Source organism: Pseudophryne corroboree, chromosome 12 (genome assembly GCF_028390025.1).
Source record: "Pseudophryne corroboree isolate aPseCor3 chromosome 12, aPseCor3.hap2, whole genome shotgun sequence".
Classification (NCBI taxonomy): domain Eukaryota; kingdom Metazoa; phylum Chordata; class Amphibia; order Anura; family Myobatrachidae; genus Pseudophryne; species Pseudophryne corroboree.
In genome coordinates, this window is record NC_086455.1 from 45,543,791 (window position 1) to 45,565,248 (window position 21,458).

General features: G+C 45.9%; 1 protein-coding gene across 2 annotated transcripts in view; it reads left to right on the plus strand.

Annotated features, from left to right (window-relative positions):
* Positions 1 to 1,709: 1,709 nt before the first annotated feature.
* Positions 1,710 to 21,458, plus strand: part of LOC134979913 (acrosin-like) — a 179,394-nt gene continuing 159,645 nt past the window's right edge. Inside the window, exon 1 of one of the 2 annotated variants that reach the window (XM_063946531.1) lies at positions 1,710 to 1,861. In XM_063946531.1, coding sequence (XP_063802601.1) covers positions 1,804 to 1,861 — 58 coding nt within the window. In that variant the 5' untranslated portion in view covers positions 1,710 to 1,803. The remainder of the gene's footprint in view (positions 1,862 to 21,458) is intronic. The other variant, XM_063946530.1, reaches the window with a different exon arrangement.

Sequence of the window (21,458 nt, forward strand, 5' to 3'; positions counted from 1 at the left end):
ACCCACCGCATCCACCCACCACCCGTGGCACTCCCCCCCTCCCCCACCCGCTGCACCAACACGCACACCACCCGCGGCACTCCCGTCCCCTCCCCCACCCAGAGCACAAACACCCGCGCCACCCACCCGCGGAACTCCCGCCCCCTCCCCCAACCCGTAGCACCAACACCCGCGGCAACCAACCGCATTCACACCCCACCCGCGGCACTCCCACCCTCTCCCCCACCCGCAGCACCAACACCCGCGGCACCCACCGCATCCACCCACCACCCGTGGCACTCCCCCACCCGCAGCACCAACACCCGCGGCACCCACCAACCACCCGTGGCACTCCCCCCCTCCCCCACCCGCTGCACCAACACCCGCACCACCTACCCGCAGCACCCACCGCATCCACCCACCACCCGTGGCACTCCACCCCCTCCCCCACCCACAGCACCAACACCCGCGGCACCCACCGCATCCACCCACCACCCGTGGCACTCCCCCCCCCCTCCCCCACCCGCTGCACCAACACGCGCACCACCCGCGGCACTCCCGTCCCCTCCCCCACCCAGAGCACAAACACCCGCGCCACCCACCCGCGGAACTCCCGCCCCCTCCCCCAACCCGTAGCACCAACACCCGCGGCAACCAACCGCATTCGCACCCCACCCGCAGCACTCCCACCCTCTCCCCCACCCGCAGCACCAACACCCGCGGCACCCACCGCATCCACCCACCACCCGTGGCACTCCACCCCCTCCCCCACCCGCCCCTGCAACCATAGCACCCTCACACCCACCCACCCCCAACCGCACCACCCCGGCTAACTGCCCCCTCCCCCACCCGCGGCAAAGCCGTGCAGAGGTTAACGGGGCGAAGCCCCTAACGACGGTGTGAAGAGCGCCCGTAGGGCGCGATGAATCGCCTAGTTTCTTATAATTTCCATATTGCACACACGTGCACAGTAATACGAAGACATGACATTTTTTTGTACGCTAACATACATGCATACATCCATACATACATACAACTACAAGGGCACCTGTGCAGCCTAGTCACTATTTAGTGTGAGTTATTGCAGCATCCTGATCTGTGAATCGGGGGCTCTGTGCACAGATTGTCTGCATCATAGCGGCAGCTGCTTTCATTAAATAAAAAACAGCTTTCCATTCTACCACTAATACATCCATAGACGGTAGAAAGGAAATGGGGATACTAATGGGGGGAACCCAATTGCTGGTGTGAAATTTAAACACCCAACCCCTACCCCCACCCCATCCCTCCCCATCCCCTCGCGACACAGGGTTTTCCCTACTGCTGCAGGGGTTTGGAACTCAATCAATTGCGGGATTGAAAATAGGAACCGATGATTTCTATAGAAATCGCAGCATATTTTTCTCGCACCTCCAGAGCAAGTCTGATATTTCCTAAAATCGTTCATTTTAGGAAAAATCACCGGGACATGCCCTGGCACCCTGGCAGCACCCGCCTGAGGACTAATTAAGCAACTGGAATCTTCCAGTTAGCCTTATTAGTCTGTAATTACTCACCTTCCGAATCAGGTCTACTGTATCCAGCGTCGGGAGACGGGTCCTCTGCAGCAGTGGTGAATATGTTAGGAATTCAGTATGTGAGATGTATGTGGGTGTCTGAGTGTGTGTAAGTGAGTGTGTATGTGAGTGACCCGTGGTGTATGTGCGTGACCCCCCTGTCAGTGTCATCCCCCCCCCAATCTGGCCGCTGAGAGAACTACATCTCCCATCAGCCCTTGTGTCCCCCCAACATCCCCTGGAGACTCCCAGCAGCCCCTTACCCAGTATGAAGATGGAGGTGAGACCACCGGATGTTGATGAGAGCACTGGAGACCCCCGAAGAGGTGAGCGTCACAGGGTTTTCAGTTCTGACAAACCTGTGACCATTTTTTTTATTGTATACGTCAAGCATCGGGAGCGCGCATACCCGCGGTAATTACAAATTGGCCGTAAGGTTACCTCGCTATACCTCGCTCCCAATTCAATTTCCTATAGATCCTTATCAGGGCCGGTTCCGGGGCTTCTTGCGCCCCAGGCGGCATTAAGGGGCGTGGCTTCATACAGGGGGCGTAGTCAGTTACGCCCCCTGTACTGTAGTAGGATGTGCGGTGCACGATGACGTCATCGCGCACCGCACAGCAAAGGTCCTCTCCACGTAGGAAAACTAGACGCGTAGCGTCTAGTTTCCCTTCACAGGACAGCGGGACAGCGGGCAGCGGCAGCGGGGGGCACCACAGCAGCAGCGGATCTTGCCATGGTGCGGCGCTCTCCGGATGGCGCCGGCGCCCTCCGGATGGTGCCGGCGCCCACAGGAAGGCGGCGCCCCGGGCAAAAGTCCTGCTTGCCCGTGGCAAGATCCGCTACTGATCCTTATGGCTGTCACGCTCTGACATCAAAGCGAGACAACTTCAGGATTACATTTTAAGATGCAGTAGTTATTGCAACGGTATAGCTACTGTATATGTGCAATACAAAAATCAATTTGAAAATCTGATCACAGTTTTCCATACTATATTATATAGGATGTTAAATCTTTTTCAGCGAAGTAAAATAAAAATAGTTGATATCCTCGCCAAACCGCAGTGGAAGAAAAAAATCTTATTTGAGAATTGATATGTATTCACTCGCTGTCATCTCCCTGCGTCAGGCGGAGATAGGTTTGATATGTTATTACAGCTGATACCCTGAACACAGAATCACATTACCAGCAGTGTAACTGTAGAAGGTAAAAGCAGATATCATCACCATTTCAGTAAGACCTGAAATTTACAGCTCATTTTCTCTCTCTCTTTATCTTCTTTCAACTAAAAAAAGAAAAGAAAAATGCATAAGATGACAGTTGCCATCAAGGACCGCACTTTCCATAAAAAAAAACAAAAAAAACATTATTTTTAGAAACTTGTTGTTGCTTATATTTGATCATCCTTCTCTTTGCGCTCTCTGGTTTTGAGTTACAGTATTACACTAATCGGTAATCACCGTGGCTTGTTTTGATTGGTGGTATTTTGTGGCAATTGCATCTCAGCATATGCCTTGAAGTTTGATATTCAATGGTGAGAACCATTCAGTGTTATTGCTTATGGAGAGAGTTTATGTCCTTCTGAAATACAGTTATTACAAGCGTTCTTGGTGCTGAATTGCTTTTGTGCTGTTCAACACTTCCAGTTTTTTTATTATAACTATCTAAAGTAGAATCTAGAATGAAAGCGGTGACAAAGGAGGAATTTTTGTGCTCTACAGCTAAGATTAAATTCCTTTATATTGCTATACTTTAGATATGCGTATAATCCAGTTATCTAGGAGAGAGCTACTCTAAAATGCTCTCATGTATGTTTGGCCCCGAACCCAGTGGTCTATCACTGTTTTAATAAGAGAAACTTTATAAGCCCTTCCATTACTCATTAGATTGGGGAAATCTGGGTAAATGGGATTTGTAATCTTAGATTCTCATTCCTTTTATCATTAATCATATTGAAGAATATGAGATGAATTAGTATAAGAGATTTATATTTATGACCCCACAAAATTTACTGTGCTATCTTACACGGAAGAGATAATTTAACAGGATAAGGACAGAATATTTCCTTTAATAAATGAATTCCTTTTTCTTATTACAGATGAGTAATATGAGGCTATTTCTAAGAAACAAAGGAACAGCGACCGCAATATAATATTGCAAAATGTTCTCAACAATTCATATAACACCGTTCTTGTAAAGTTTTTTGTTGTCACATTTATTGCAAATGTAGATAATGTCAAAAATGGTTACAGGATTTTTTATTTTTGCTGGGTCATAGGCCCTCATTCCGCCGCCCTCAGGGAGTGTATCTTAGCTTAGCAGAATTGCGAACGAAAGATTAGCAGAATTGCTACTAAATAATTCTTTGCAGTTTCTGAGTAGCTCCAGACTTACTCCTAGATTGAAATGACTGCAGTCAGTTTAGTTCCTGGTTTGATGTCACAAACACGCCCTGCATTCGGCCAGCCACTCCCCCGTTTCTCCAGCCACTCCTGCATTTTTGCCTGGCACGCCTGCGTTTTTTTAGCACACTCCCTGAAAAAGCCGAGTTGCCGCCCAGAAACACCCACTTCCTGTCAATCACACTACGATCACTCGAGCGACTGACAAACGTTGCTCGAGCTTGGGTAAAACTACAAAGTTTTGTGTGAAAGTACTTAGCGCATGCGCGCTGCGTACCAGGGTCCTCATTCCAAGTTGTTCGCTCGCTAGCTGCTTTTAGAAGCAATGCACACGCTAGGCCGCCGCCCTCTGGGGGTGTATCTTAGCTTAGCAGAATTGCTACTAACTAATTCTTTGCAGTTTCTGAGTAGCTCCAGACTTACTTCACAGATCAGCTCAGTCCGTTTAGTTCCTGGTTTGACGTCACAAACACACCCTGCGTTCGGCTAGCCACTCCCCCGTTTCTCCAGACACTCCCGCGTTTTTCCCTGACACGCCTTCGTTTTTTTGTAAACGCCGAGAAAACGCAGAGTTACCACTCAGAAACGCCCCTTTCCTGTCAATCATTTACCGAACAGCAGTGAGACTGAAAAGCGCCGCAGAATCCACAGCAAATCTGCTAAGTTTTTTGTTAAATAACTAAGCGCATGCACCCTGCGTGCCTTGCGCATGCGCAGTTGGCAACAAATCGCAGCATAGCGAAAATCGGCAATGAGCGAAGAACTTGGAATGACCCCCCATGCGCATGTGCATAATTGCCGTTTTTTCACTTGATCGCTGCGCTGCGAAAAACGGCAGTGAACGATCAACTCGGAATGACCACCATAGACTGAGTTGGGAAAAACACAAATTACCTGGATTTACTGTATGTGAGGAAAGATAATACATGCAGCTGCTAAAAGTTGCATCTAATACCTAGGGGGCTGGAGAAAAAAGGAGATTTGAAGGAAGGTGTCTGAGGTTTCAGCTGCTAAACTATGAACATGTCAAGCAAAATGATTATGTGTATTCACTGGCTGTAATTATAGATTCTGCCTGTGATCTATGCACAACTGGAAAATAAGTAACCAAAAGGTAGATGACTTGTGTCTATAGCAAACAACCCCTAAAAATCTCTTAACCAACTTAACCATAACAAAATAAGATGCAGACAAATGATTGGTGGTATATAGGCACAGCTTTTATTAATTGAATGGTAGTTAAATAGGTTACCAGGAAAGCAATGCACATAACCAGCTCCAGCCAACACTTAACTTTATGTAACCAAATAGTACGTACGACCCAAATGCAACCTGAGTATGGAGAACCCACCTCCCTTTAACAGATTCAGGAGCAAATTTTTCAAAGCTTGGATAAAGATATGGTGGAGAGAGGTAAAGTACCGACCAATCAGCTCAATCAACTGTCATTTGGTTTGTACTTTATCTCTCTACAATTTATCTCTCACCAAACGTTGATAAATCTGCCCATACTGCTGGTAGCCACCTTAAGGACAACAAACAGGTCCCCTTCAAGAGTAGGGCAACTCACTTCTATTCATAAGGGAAGAGCGCTGTGTCAGACTGGGGCATGGTGGGCCCACCACTTAACGTAGTGGCAGGGGCCCATGCTTAAGAGGTGTGGCCAACCACCACAGAGGGACTTGGATAACCATTAGGATAACCATTAGAAGGACATGAAAAGGACAGAGCCCCTAAGGAGCGACAGGGGTGCGGCAGGAGCACCCACATTGATTGGCAGAAGGGCTAATATTGGTGTAGTTTCCATATAAACAAACCAAGCAACAAAGTTCATCCATGATCCTGCTCCACCAAGTTACTGACTACTAGAAGAGGGTGTGGGGCCTGCTGGGAATTTCCACTGTACACCTGTGCTCCACAATCACCACTTGCACAGCCAATGGCCTCTGAAGACTAATGCTTTCCTTGCCTCCTCTGCAAGAAAATTGAAATTAGAAAAAGATACATCAGAGCATCACATAACACATGTTTCTGCAAGGGAATCAGTAAACACAGCTGTGACCATAGAGAAAATAAACAGGGTGAGGTAGATGGGGACTTCAAAACTGCAAAGAGAGACCTTCTTCAGAAGCCTAATTAATCAAATAGTACGACTGTCCCCACATATCTGATAGCCTACTTCCTTCCTGACCTGCTTTTCATCAAATTAGCCCTCCATAACCTCATAAATATATATCCGTGACCTAATGCCATACTACAGTCAAGATTGGGCACTTATGTGCCCTTGGGCTGATACAGCCTACTGTCAGAGGGGTAACTAGGGTTTTTGTAGCCCAGGGCAAGATCAATAATGGCTCTCCCCCCCCCCCTTTTTTTCTAGTCAACTTTTTGCTGACACATGACACACACAATCTCTCCCTTCGCAACAAACTCTGTACTGATGCTAATGCTCTTCACCATCTCTTGGCTCTTTCATACAGTTACACATGCCTACAAATAATTGGAAACCACCTTAAATGTGATTGTTCTTAATAATGGGCGCAATGGGGAAATAGAAGTGATTGCATGGTAATACTCCTGCCACCAGTTGAGATTAAGGGGCAGATTTATTAAGCTTGGTAAAGTGATAAAGTGGAAGGTGATAATGGACCAGCCAGTCAGCTCCTAACTGTCATTTTTCAAACCCACACTGTGACATGGCAGTAATGATCTGATTGGCTGGTCCTTTATCACATTCCACTTTATAACTTCACTGAGCTTAATAAATCTGCCCCTAAGTCACTTAGTAAAAAAAAATAGCTATTATTATTATCAATTATTTTTGAGGTGCTTAAATTGAAAAGGGAAATTGTTGGGGATAATGGGTATACGTGGTATAAACACGTAGATATCTCCAATAATTAGACTGTGTTACACGCTTCTCTAGCGGATATGACCACAATACAGTCTAATCCCTCATTACAAATGTCATATTTCTTATAACATATACATTTTGATGTCTTAATGGGCAGGTACATTTTATATAGGTAGAATTAAGACTCTTTCTACATATCTTACACAATTTAAAGTTTGGACAGGAAGAAACCTTCTTATACATCAACTGCCATAAAATGTAGATGATGTTTAGGACTAGGCTCAGCTGCACAATTGTGACATCACAGTCACTGCTGACATCACAGTCACTGCTGACATCACGCAGCTACTTCTACAGCTGCTGAAGCCCCTGAGAACCAGTCTTCAGACGCTCTAGACTGAAGACACATCTTGCGTTATATTCTCTAAAGGGCCCTGTTCCTGTCGGATGACAAAACATGGGAACGAATAGGAGAAAGAAAATACGAGAAAAAGCATGGAGATCCAGAGACAAGAGACAGAAAAGAAAGAAGTGCCGAGGAAAACAGAACCGAAGAGGAAAGCAGGCAGGCCGGACCAACTCAGCAGCCAGAAAGGTGAGGAGATTTGTTGCACGATTACAGAGAGGATGGAACATGCTGGCAGCATTTCTGGAAAAGAAACAGGATCAATTCATAAAAGCATGTAACCGATGTCCCAGATTTTGGCACGTGAGAGACAGGAGAAACGCTGACATTACTGAAAATCCAGGGGAAGGGTGCAGCCATATGGCAGGCCCGGTTTCCCTTTCAGCGAAAAAGATCACTAGGAAGGGATCACGAAGAAACTGGGACAGAATTGCAGCATTTCTAAAAAATAAAAAAAATAAATTCATAACAGCATTTAGAAGAGGCCGACCAGGCGCTATGCCCACCAGCCAACAAAACACAGATACTGCCCCCTTAACAGTGGACAAATTCACTTTCCACTCAATACTTGGAGAGGGAGGCTACGGAAAAGTGCTGCTGGCAACAGACGCTCTTCGCAGGGAAAGAGTGGCAATTAAGATCTTAAAGAAGACAGCCCTAATAGAGAACGAGGGCAGCTTGGTCGAGTTTCGGGTCCTTCAGCTGGCACATCAGAGCAATTTCCTTACTCATGGATATGCAGTCTTCCAAACACATCGTTATCTATACTGTGTAATGGAACTGGCTAGTGGAGGAGATCTGTTTGATTTTTTTGAGACATCAGAGATGGACCTTCCCACAATAACATTTATAGCGGCGGAATTGGTTTGTGGATTACAGTTTATGCATTCTAAAGGAATAATTCACAGAGACATCAAAATGGAAAATGTTCTGCTGACTGCAGACGGCCATGTGAAGATCACAGACTTTGGTCTAGCCCTAATGAATGTGTATGGAGTAATTGATAATGCAGGCATTTGCGGGACACCTGGCTATTTTGCTCCAGAAATGATAACCCGCCAGCCATACAGTGCAGCTGTGGACTGGTTCGCATTAGGGGTTATATTATATATGCTCGCTACAGGATCGGAGCCTTTCCCTGGAGAATCCGTGTCAGAGATAGCAGCAATGATCATTACAGAGGAACCATCATACGAAGGCCTTACTGGAGTAACAAAGGACTTTTTATCCAACCTCCTGTGTAAGGACCAGTTCCTCCGGCTTGGGGTAAATGGCGACGTGCGAGAACATCCCTTCTTCTCTTCTATTAACTGGGCAGAGATAGAGAGTGGAAAAACAGCATCCCCACTCACAGTGCTCAAGAACGCCATGGATCTAGATAAACAGAATATTCCTGTGCCCCACAGTGAAATTTTCACACAACCAATTCCTGCCATGGACCAGGGGCTATTTGACAACATTCAATTTGTATGCCCTGTATGGAGAGAAACGTACCATAATGTGCCAATGCAATCAGATATTATGCCCTAGACATGCACTAGCGTGAAATAGAAACATCTGCAATCCTTAAAACATCTTGTTCCTGTTGCATCAGCTGCCTGTTCCAACCTCCAGTGCATCCCTCACTATACACTGTCTGCCGCCTGCCCTGACCTCGGCTACGTCTCTGGAAATCCACGGTTTACCACCTGACCCACCCCGGCTACGTCCCAGGAGATCTGCCTACTGCAATGTAGTGGTAGGCTGGACATATAAGCTAGGGTAGGGCCTTGCAGAAAATTGGGGTCCCTTGACGATGGGCTGCAAGCTTAAATGTTTTGATCAAAATATTACAAAATACCCTCTGTTTTATTTTATACATGCACACAGATTTGCAATATATTATTGTTAGCACCGACAGCAAAACTTTTTTGTATACAGATGTGTCCTGCTATCCTTGGGACAGAGCAGCATAGCGGGCGCATGTGATCACATGCTTCCACTATGCTATAGACTTGAATAGGAGCCGGCACGCGCATGCGCCTGACTCCCATTTACTTTAAAGATGGCATACAGCAATGCGTTTGCATCACGATCCAGCTACAGAGTGTTGCTATAGTCATCAGCGCCACAACAGGACACATCTGTACATATATGGCATTAATACTGCCATGCAGCTGGTACTAGCACACAATTGGTATAACCAAGCACAGGCCTAGTGCTATCATGGCCGCTATCAGTCACGGCTATAAAAGCCCTAGCTGGGTGCGGCTCACTAGCCAGCCCTGTATAGATGCTCCCCTCTGTATCTGGGAGGGGAGAACATGTAACTGCAATGTAATGGTGTGCTGGGCATATACGCTAGTGTAGAACAGAAACTTGCAGGAAATTGGGCTCCCTTGATGATGGGCTGCAAGCTGAAATATTTTGATCAAAATATGACCAAATCCCCAATGTTTTATTTACTACATACACACAGATGTGCAGTATATTAGTATTAGTGCAGATAGCAAAAGTCTTAGTTTTGTATACACATTAATACTGCCACACAGCTGGTACCATGTACAAGATGCAGACCAGCTCTGGCAAAATACCTCAGGTAAGTCACCTGTATATATATGTACCATATGTACCAATGTGACACAATAATGGCAATAATATATAAATGTAATAGCAGCTGAATGAGCCTCCTTTGGAGAAAGCTGCCATCCTACTCCAGACATCCACTTACACATTTACACCCACTGACTTCCCCAGCTATATAATGCCCCCCTAGCACCCTGTACATACTCGTGCTGCTGACAGCAGTGGTACGGGCATCTATCAGGGTGGGGGGTTCTCTGCGTAGTAAACAAAAAAAGCCAATATTAAAACCCCTCAAAAAGACTGTGCGTGCCTTATGTTACTGCTACAGCAATCCTTGCTAAAACAAATTATATTTTAATACGCACACACACTAATGTTTGCCTGTGCCTTTGTTCACATGGATATCTGCTATTGCTCAGCGAAACTAATTTTACAAGGACATTAGTGCAATGTAATATTAGATAGATTATATGTACACATTGGGCACGGTTCAATTCGATGACAGTTGAATACCGGTGGGAATTAGCTCCTGGGGCTATTCAATACAGCGCAGTGGTAAGTCAGAGAATGTCCATTCTCCCGGACTAAACAGGGTGTTTTGTCGGGAGAATCAGCATTCTCCGACTTAAGTACCCTGTGCAACGCTGTTTCCGGGGGTGTGAGAAGAAATCATGTCATTTGGCGTCACAGGGCACATTATTGAATAGCCCCGGGAGCTAATTCCTGGCACTATTCAACTGTCATCAAATTGAATCGTGCCCATTGATCACAAAATTTATTTGTAAACAATATATGCAGAGGATGCCGTGGCCTGTATTCTGACTGCTGGCATCCCGGCCGCCGGAATATTCTACCCAACCCGTGTAGGGTCTGCACATTCCAGAGGGATGGAGGGGGACAATGTCATAGTGGGTAAGTGTACCGCATATAAGTGGCAGTACATATCTGAAAGTGTACCGCATATATGTGGCAGTACATATCTGAAAGTGTACCGCATATAAGTGGCAGTACATATCTGAAAGTGTACCGCATATAAGTGGCAGTACATATCTGAATAGCAGGAGGGTACAGACTCACTTCTGTGGCTAAACATGCAGAGTTACCTATTTTATGGTGTGTAGCTGCAACATTTACGGATAAAAAACAGCATATTTTCCAATAATATTCCTCAACAAGCTGGTATAAGCAGACGTCATGTAATAACAAATGAGAACCTCGGTTTATGGAACCTGTGTTGTATGATGTCATAGCTAACACTGGCACACAATCCTGTGCTTAGATATAGCGTTACACTGACAGAAATTGATACCCGAGTAATCTAGTGCTACATTTGTATCATATCATGCTGTTCCTGAGATTACATTTATATATTATTCTCTATAATCAGTGTTCTCATACAAGTTCTAAGAAATAAATAAGAAATGTTTACTTGACACTGGATGTTTAATAAGACAGATATAATAAATGTACCAATTATTATAGTTGTGTTACATTACACTGCTCTTAAATCTATACCTGTACCCAACTGAAATTATTTTTATAACCAGTACTACAACAACTAAATGGGGTTTCAATATTAAGTTACCCGTTACTGTAACTTATATGGGCATGCAAAGTTGGTCTGCATATGTTATATATTACTATTAGGAGACACATGAAACCATAAACCTATTGTGGCCACAGATGACTGGTTGGTATATTTGATCTAACATTATATTTTAGTGAGAGTGTAAAATTGGTGCAACAGGCCATTAGTGACCTGAATCACAATACCTATAACCTGTGCTATCACCAGTTCTGATATATACTCAATATAGGGTGATTACTGCTAGTGGCAGAGATGGTTTCATTTCATTTTGACCATACATATGTGAAACAATCTGATATAACATGGCACAGAATGCCTCTGTTAGTAGGTGGATAATTCCTTACTCAACTATTAACAGAACATATCAGGAAACTCAGAGTGTTCCAAGCCACCGTCAGCAGACTTTCTCAGAGGACTATACCAATGGATACAAAGTGATAGATACCATCTATACTCTATGGGGGGGATTCAGATCTGATCGCTGGGCTGATCACTTTGCAGTCCTGCGCTCAGATAGTCGCCGCCTCCAGGGGGAGTGTAAATTCGCCGTGCAAGTGTGTGATCCCATGCGTACGCCGAGCTGCAAAAATCCACTGTGTGCAGTCTCTGCGCAGCCCAGGACTTACTCCTCCAGTGCGATGAGAAGAGGCTGATCGGGGTCGGAGCTGACGTCAGACACCCTCCCTGAAAACGCTTGGGCACACCTGTGTTTTTCCGGACACCCCCCATAAACACTCAGTTACCACCCACAAACGGCTTCCTCCTGTCACTCACCTTGTGAACACCTGTGCGATTGGATTTTTTGCACCATCCTGACGCTGACCGGCGATGCCCGTTGTTGTTGTCTGACGCGCGTGTGCATTGCGGTGCATATGCATGCGCAGTTAGGACCTTATCGCCCGCTGTGCGACAACACACAGCATCAATCAGGTATGACTCAGGCCCTTTAGCTAATCAGTCTGCAGAAAAGACGAGGCAAAGGGCAGCACAGTTACTAGATGTATTATGGCTATGTGGATACCAGAGAACTCTTCAACATAAGCAGTAATGGGCCCTACACACCGCCATGTGCTGCCAAGGTGCCCAACTACCGATACGGCCGACGGGCGACCGGAAGCGCATGGGGGGGGTGACGGGGGGAGTGAAGTTTCTTCACTCCCCTGTCACGCGGCCCCATAGCCCTGCATGCTAATATGGACGAGATTGTCCATATTGGCTTGCAGGTATAAGCGACCCAGCACCAATGATGAACGAGCGCGGGGCCGCGCATCGTTCATCGTTGGTGCCTACACACTGAAAATTTTGAAAGAGTTCTCATTCATTCATATTGTTCAGTTAGAATCTGACTGGTCAGATTGGTCTAAGTGGTCAGGGAACAGTGGTAAATGACCCCAAATGCGCTCCCTCACGCCCGCCCATCCTGCGCTGGCCTGTCCTCCCGCCCACGGCCCGCCAACCCACACACAAAACTTGAAGTGTTCTGTGGCTGACCGCTGATGGAGTTCCGCAGGATCAGACAGTGGCCCACATAACAGTGGGAAATTCCCACTGACATTACTGAGGTGAGGATGTGACCATCTGTCTCCTAAAAGTCGTGTCCGCCCCCCCTTCCCCCCTCATCCATCTTTCTTACATTCATTTTGGTGTTTTGGGAAGAAAGTGTTAATTAACCCATTCATTGCCAAAAAATAATTGTCGAAAATAATAATAATAAAAAAAACATTTATATATATATATATATATATATATATATATATATTAGATACCCTATAGGAAGCCTATGATGGCCTCCCAACATCCCACACACCCAATGACACTGCATTGGAGGAAACGCCACCCAATCCCGCTGCTACTGGCTGGGCGACTTTAACTACCCCCTCCTTGGAGGAAGCTGGCATTTGCCCGGCGGAGTCTGCGTTCCCCTCCCAGTCCCAGTCCCCAGTGCAATTCAGGAAGCAGGGATGGCATACCACCGCCGCCGATACAGTACTAGTATGTACATTCTGGTTAAATAAAAAACACACTGCCACCGGCGCCGGGTAATACTGTGCATACTCGACCTGGACGGTGGCGCCCCCCTCTGCCGGGTCTCCACAGCACCCAGGGCACATGCCCCGCTCGCCCTGCCTTAGTTACGCCTCTGCCTACTGTTACCTTAATTCGAGATTTGTGGATTCAGATTTACTTTGTTCTTAATGCCAAATTATCGCAGGTTTGAATTTTTCCAGATTTTTCTTTTTGGCTATCCAAAACACATGACAGCCGAATAGCCAATAAGATGCCGTTTTGAAATCCGGGTAAATCCGAACCCGCACAGCTCTAATCTTAAGTGGATTCAATAATACATCACAATCCAACTATAGCAAAACACACGTTTCTTACAATTTTCCAATCTGGACTTATAAGATGTACAATTTGGAAAATTGAGACAAATTGAGACATGCCCCATCCAGTGAATCATGCACTAGTTTGCCCATACAACACGTATTTCTAGGTATGCCATACCACTGTCTAGTAGGATACCCTTTAGTCTTCCAAAAATCATGATAGGATACATCCACAAAGTACCATTCATGCAATATAGCGCTAGATATCTGCATGAGTTTGGCATTCATTAGCATTTTTCTCTTGAAGAGTAAATTAGATTATATGGCTCAAAATTACCTAAATTGTATAGGTACATTCACACTGTTACTGTACATTTTTAAGCCACAATCAAATGCCTAAAAAGTAAATTCAAAACAGGTGTCGTTTCTCCCACAGAGCCTGATTCGGAGTTGGAAGACAGGAAAAAACAGCAAGTAAATATGCATCTGGACAACCCATGTTGTAATGCGGAGGGTGCATATACATTTATTTATTTTGCTTACAGAGTAAATACTTACTGATATTGCATGTAGACCACAACTGCATGACAGCCTTATTTGTACACTGCAATTTAGATTTAAATTTGGAAACACCCCTCCCAAATCTAAATCTCTCTGCACATTTTCAATCTGCCCTCCTGCAGTGCAACATGGTTCTGCCAAATTACTTGCTGTTTTTGGATTTATTCCCACCTCAGAATTGCTGAGAGAGGAGTGCGCTACTGCTCAGACACCATTCTTCCTGTTCTCCAGGAAGGCTCCATACCCTATCCCAAGATGGCCACTAACATCTTTTCTAAGCAAGTGCAGGAGCCATCTTGTGACTGTTCTAGATGGGTGTGGATCATTGGCTCGACAGTAACTAGGTCGACAGTCATTAGGTCGACCACTATTGGTCGACAATGACTAGGTTGACACCTGAAATAGGTCAACATGGTCATTAGGTCAACATGGTCATTAGGTCAACATGGAAAAAGTCGACATGAGTTTTTTTTTGTTTTTTTGGTTGTTGTTTTCTTTGTAAAGTGACCAGGAACCCCAATTAGTGCACCACGTCCCCTCGCATGGCTCGCTTCACTTGCCATACGTGGATCGTAAAGTATGAAAAAGTTCTAAATTGAAAATTTTTTGAAAAACTCATGTTGACCTTTTCATGTGTTGACCTTTGCCATGTCACCTAGTGGCCATGTCGACCTAATGACCTGACCTAGTGCATGTCGACCAATAGTGATCGACCTAATGAGTGTCGACCTAAGTATTGTCGACCTAAAGACCAGATAATGTTTTGGACTGTATAGTGTCACATGGTGAGAGATATAAGTTTCTCTCATATGAGAGCCCTGGTTATGAAGCTGTTCCAACATACCTGCACCGCTACTTGTCTGCAGCATACACTCACCGCTTGGTGAGCTGTATAAAACTCCACTCTACTCAAGCTCCACTCCATCACACGTATGCATGTAACAGTGAGTACTGCTGTATCTGATATCAATAAACCAACACCACTGGTTAAGTACAGATGTAGCCACACTCATCTGTAACTGGGCTGTTCATAGTTTGAGTCATCTATTGGTGTGTGTCTCTTTAACTCTGCATTATCAACACCTGCACAGACATATATTTTATGTTTTTAATTTAATGCCGCAATTACAATTTTAGAATGTGGCATAACCTATTTCATAGGTGTTATAGGGCCTGATTAAGAGTATTATGCAGACCCGATGGTTTGCGCACTACTCCGAAGTGAGAAGATAGACACATATGCAGGATCTAAACTGGCCGTGGGCCTTTCTTCCAACACAGATAGGGGAAATGGTTCTAAATTGCACACCCTCCAGTAATGAAAGGTGCTATGCTGCTGAGAATAAAGTAGTGTACACAGACAAAGGGGGTGCAGATGCTCTAAACGATCATTACAGTATAATATAATATGTCATAAGAGGTTGTTGGTATATCGTTGGCCAATGATATCGGCCTGCCCACCAATCGTCCAGGTCACCTCTTGTCGGGCAGGTACCTAACACTATGGGGCCAACATCAGGAAGCAGGGAACCCCCAAACATGATCCAGCAAAGGACCACCCCAGGGCATCACACTAAAAAATAGTGATAGTAAAGTGATATAAAGTGTAGGTATATGAAGGTCCCTACTATGAGTTTAAAGGTAGAGAGTATGTGAAAAAAATGTGCATACATAAATAATAGACAAACATGATATAAAAAGTGACTGTGTATTTAAATAGTGATGCCCTGAGACAGGCCAGCCAGAACAGGCACGGGGGACCCTACGTCCAAATGCCAACCCCAAATTGACTGACACTATGTATAAATAAAATTTAGTTGAGGAGGTTTCAAATGACTATATCTAATTCAGAAATAATTTCAGTTACTCCAAGATGCCTGTGTAGTGGTAACAGGAAATACACACTGGGGATGGTGCACATCAGATGCAAATACGTCGGATATAAAAGCAGATATTCTCACAGTTGTTCAGTTTTCCGCATTGCACCATCCATCCACTTGTGGAAGCAGCGATCATCACTATCCTGATGCAAGAGATCTGTGTATGAAATCAGATGGACATCTGCTCCACTCGGCAAGGCCCTCAGTTTCCTCTACACGCCCTTGACGCTTATCCTACATATGAACACCCCATTGCCTCCCATGCAGCCCCCAGTGGAGATACATCTGAGTTGCATATGGCTTGGAAGTTGCTCTTAGTTATGGCTACTCGGTTACAGAGCATGCACAATGCTAAAACTTTCTTCCTCAATATAGAGCTGTGAGCACCTTTGCATCTGCCCCACCGTGAACACATTCTGATTTCTAATTATAATACCAAACTCTTGTCTTAGTTTCGTTTTTGTAAGTGAATTAGCCTTCTTTTATTAGTCTTCTTCTATTACAGGGCACAAACATATTGTCTGTAACACAATGCAACAGCATGCTACCCCAAATCCCCTGACTTCCCACCTACCTAGCCGGATCTCAGTTTAAACTTTTCCAGGAAAAAAAACTCTGACATGGAAGTACAGAGCCGGATTAATGGGGGGGCTCCGGGGATAAGTACCCCGGGCCCCCCTGTCAGAAAAGGGCCCCCCTCCACTCGCCGGAGATCAGATCTCTAATACGATCTGATCAGCGGCACTGGCCTGCAGGGTATTGCTCTCCCCTCCCGACTGCAGAGCTTAATGAGCGAGTGAGTGATGACTCAGCGCCGCACACGCGGGGCCTGCCCTCACTGATGATTCTTTTGGGAAAGGAGAGACGAGACAGTGTGGAGCGCAGGCAGCTGTGTCAGTAACGCGCAGCTGCCTGCTCATCACACTGACAAAGAGGCTGGCTGGCTGACTGTAGGGGGAGCTGTAGCGTCAGCCCCTCCTAGGCAGTTCCCGTGTGAGACCTGCTGACCCGGGGTGTTGTGTCTTCCGGAGCCGCTCTGCCTTGTGGAGACAGGTGTGTGTCTCGCGGTGGAAGGGGAATGGGGGAGAGGGGGGTCGATCTTTAATAAATTATGACAGCTTAATTTATTTTGTATGTGTGCTCTGTGGTTAATGTGTATGTGGTGTGCTGTACTATGTATGCGTGTGTGCAATGCGCATGGTGAGAATATGTGTATATGCTGTGCTATGTATATGTGTGTGTGTGTGGTGTGCAATGTATTTGTGTGCAATGTATGTGTGGTGTGCTGTGTGTGCAATTTGTATGTGTGTATGGTGTACTATGTACGTGTATAGTGTGCTATGTGTATGTGCAGTGTGTAGGAGTATGGTGTGCTATATTTGTGGTATACTGTGTGTGCAATATGTGTGTGTGTGGTGTGCTATGTATGTGTGTGTGGTGTGCTGTGTGTACAATATGTATATGTGTGGTGTACTACGTATGTGTGTCTGGGCAGCTAGAAAGTCAGTAAGTATGGTGTGCTATGTATGCGTGTACAATGTGTGTGTGCCATGTATGTGTCTGAAATGTGCATGTGTGTGCAATGTGGAAACCCCCCCCCCCAGTAAATCATGCGTTTGCCCCTGCAGCCGCCCAATAGGAGGAAGTCAAGCTGCAGCCTCAGGCTGAAAAGAGGAAGTTCCCTGGCAGCGTGTGGGGATTAGTGCTGGCGGGGTGCACTACAGAGAAGGAGAGGAACATACAAGCTCCCACTCTCCTGTTATGTTTGTAAGTCAGGATTTTTTTTTTAAGTTAGGCTTTAAATTTGAAGTTAGGCTGTGAGATCTATATCTATCTATCTATCTATCTATCTATCTTATAGGCCCTACACCAGAGATTTTCAACCTTTTACAACTCGCGGCACCCTGAACAGGATTTAAAAATTGCCAAGGCACACTCAAATAGGTAACGCCTGAGCCACATCTGAGAAAGCCAGAAGAGCCCAACACTGCCTGGGCCCAAAATTAGAACTGGCTCTGCAACCACTAAGCCCACCAGTATTGATCATTCCAGGGCCTCAGTAGCGGCAAAACACTGACTGGCCTGGCTCTGCTTCTATGGCGGCACACCTGGAGACTGCTCAGGGCACACCAGTGTGCTACGGCACAGTGGTTGAAAAACACTGCCCTACACACTTGCCGACATCAGTCACAGATATGAACGATCTCGTTCATAAATGAACGAGATATCGTTCATATCTTTGAGTGTGGAGGTTCCAGCAATGAACGATGCGCGGCCCGCGCTCGTTCATCGCTGGTCCCCCGTCGGCTGTACATGAAGGCCAATATGGACGATCTCGTCCATATTTGCCTGCACTTCAATGCAGCCGGGTGACGGGGGAGTGAAGGAACTTCACTCCCACCGTCACTGCCCCCCCGCCGCCGGGTCGCCCGTCTGCCGTATCAGAGGTCGGGCAGCTCGGCGGCACATCGCCGAGTCTGTAGGGCCCATAAAACTTCTAAAGGACAGGGAATGGCACTCACAGGTCTCGCAGGACCTGTGAGTGCCATTACCTGTCCTTTAGAAGTTCTATTATTGTTGGATGGCACCTGGGCAATTAACCTATGGTAAGGGAGTGCCGATCAACTTTGCACTGTATGTGTGTGTGTATATATGTATGTATGTATGGAGTCAGGTCAGGATCCCGGCAGTGCTCGGAACCCCGACCACTGGAAACCTGAACGAGTGCTTGCTGGGCCACCGGAGAAGTAATCCATGGTGGTGGGGGGGAGGAGTTAAGGTCAGGCTGTGGAGAGGTGGCTAGGTTTAGGATACTGGGAGGTTAGGTTTAGTTTAGGCACACCCGGGGAGGGTTATGGTTAGGCTGTGGGGGTGGTGGTGGTGTGTGTGTGTGGGGGGGGGGGGGTTAGGTTTAGGCTGCGTGAAGGGAAGGTTAGGTTTAGGCACACCCAGGGAGGGTTATGGTTAGGCTGCAGAGGTGGGGGAGGGTTAGCGGGGCATTAGGGAAAGGTAAGTATACTTACCTTGCCCCTGTCAGGATTTTCATCATTGGGATACCGCCGGCATATCAGACCAACCCATATGTATGTGTGTGTGTGTGTGTATGTGTAATGTGTATATATGCGTGTGTGTGTGTGTGTGTGTGTGTGTGTGTGTGTGTGTGTGTGTGTGTGTATGTATATATGAAATAGGTAATTAACCCAAACTACCCGATACTCCCCTTAGTTCAAATGATACAGCGTATATATATATATATATATATATATATATTATAATTTTACCTTTACACCTTAGGGCCCCCCTGTCTTAAGTACCCCGGGCCCCCTGATGCCTTAATCCAGCTCTGAGTAAGTAGTGTACAGTAGCTCTGCCCATTCCCTTCTACCACGTGACACTGTCCCTTCCATCTGCTATTGTATGCATCTATGAAAAGCATATACATTTTATCATGGTGCCATAATGTTGTAGTCTATTGCCGGCACTGTAGCAGGGCAATAATGTTCCCCGAGCCACCCCCAATCCCCCCCCCCCCCCACTGCCAAACATGCACATGCAGTTTTGGACTGGCCCACAGGGGTATATAGGAGAAACCCCCCGTGAGGTCCACTCCTCTAGGGATCAGGTTCCAGAATGTGCACTTGTATTATACATTATGGATATGTTGCATTATACTTCACAAGACTATGGTGTATTTCAAGCATCTGTGGAGGCTGGCCACACCCCTAAGTATGGGCACCTATCACTGCATTCTCCTGGTGGACCTTTCACCCCTGTTTGACAATGTGCACATGTTACATGAAAAGGGGGTGGGAGCAAAAAAGAAACCAAACTAAAATTGGGCAAGCCAGTAGTTACAAATAAACTGTAGCAGTAGACTAGAGCCAGTGGCACTGAGAGGAAGGGGGGAGGTGGTACTAATTACCCAGGCCCAGATGCACTGATTGCACGCACTCCCTGGATTTGCCCCTGGCTTAATTCACTGTTAAGGGTCCATGACCACATCTCCCTATTTAGGGCACACCCCCATACAGTAGATTACCCGGGTCCGACCAAGTTCTATACAGCCCTTACAGTACACAATATTAAACAAACATTGCAATGTAACAATAATAATTAAAAAAACCCAAACATTTTACAGATATATAATTGCTAACTATGATTATTAACTATTTTATTATAATCATTTATCATCTAACTAAGATGCTTTGGTTGATAGCTGTTGGGTTTTTCATCAGGAACATTGGTTTATTCTCTGCTTATTACAGTACATTATCTATAGGTAATAACAAACTGTTAGTCCAGTAGATTACTTAGATCACAAGGCTGATAATCCTGAGATCAGGGTCATACTATTAAGCAGAACTGTCTGATGGTGCAATTTACCCAGTGGTTTTTGTGCTAAAAACTGACACGTTACATTCACACTGTTCATATATCTTATGCTGACACATTATTAGACCTAACAGAATTACAGTGTGTCATAAAACTGTGAGGGAACATTTGTCTATATTAGCCCCAAGGGTGAAGAGCACCATAAGTGTTCTTCAGGGATTTTTAGTGTTGTAATTAATTACACAGTTCCCAAGCGGCTGGAAGTATTCCCTTAGCAATGTTTGCTGGTGATCCTCGTTATGCCATCCTAACGTCATTATTTGGGGGTTCTACAGCTGAACAGACCAGTTTCAAGGAATGGTTCTAGAATGTTAAGTAGGTTATATTATGGTCTTCAGTCACTGTAACATCTGCCTTATGCCACTGTGGGCCCCATTTAATAACAATCGTTATTATCAGTGGCATATTTTTTGCTAGTATCGCAGTGATACTAATGACTATGCTGTTGGTATTTAACATTACTAAGTTACCACCAGTGGTGGCTTCAGAGGTGGGATGGCACTGCAGCCCAAAATTCAAATAGGGGAGCCACACCAACTGCCAGTGAGTACTAACTGGTGATGATTAGCAACATTCCAGGTGGCAGTTGGTGTGGCTCCCCTATTTGAATTTTGGACTGCGCTGCAGACCCACCTCTAGAGTCACAACTGCTTATCATGCTGGCGAGCTTAAGCGTTGTCCCCCTTTCTGGTGGAGTCCTCCACACTTTTGCTGGCATACTACCACTGCCAGGGATGGGCTGCTGTGTCAGGTACATGTGCGATGGCCAGTCTGCGTATGTGCATAAGTATGACACTTTCACCCAGCGGGGACCCGGCAGTGGCTGGAAGGCTTCACTGAAGCCAGAAAGGCTGCACTGGGTCCCCATTGCCGGAGATGGGGACCGTATCGCTGTCGCCATCTATAGATGGCATAGGTGGCACAATAACATACACGGTAAGCTAAGT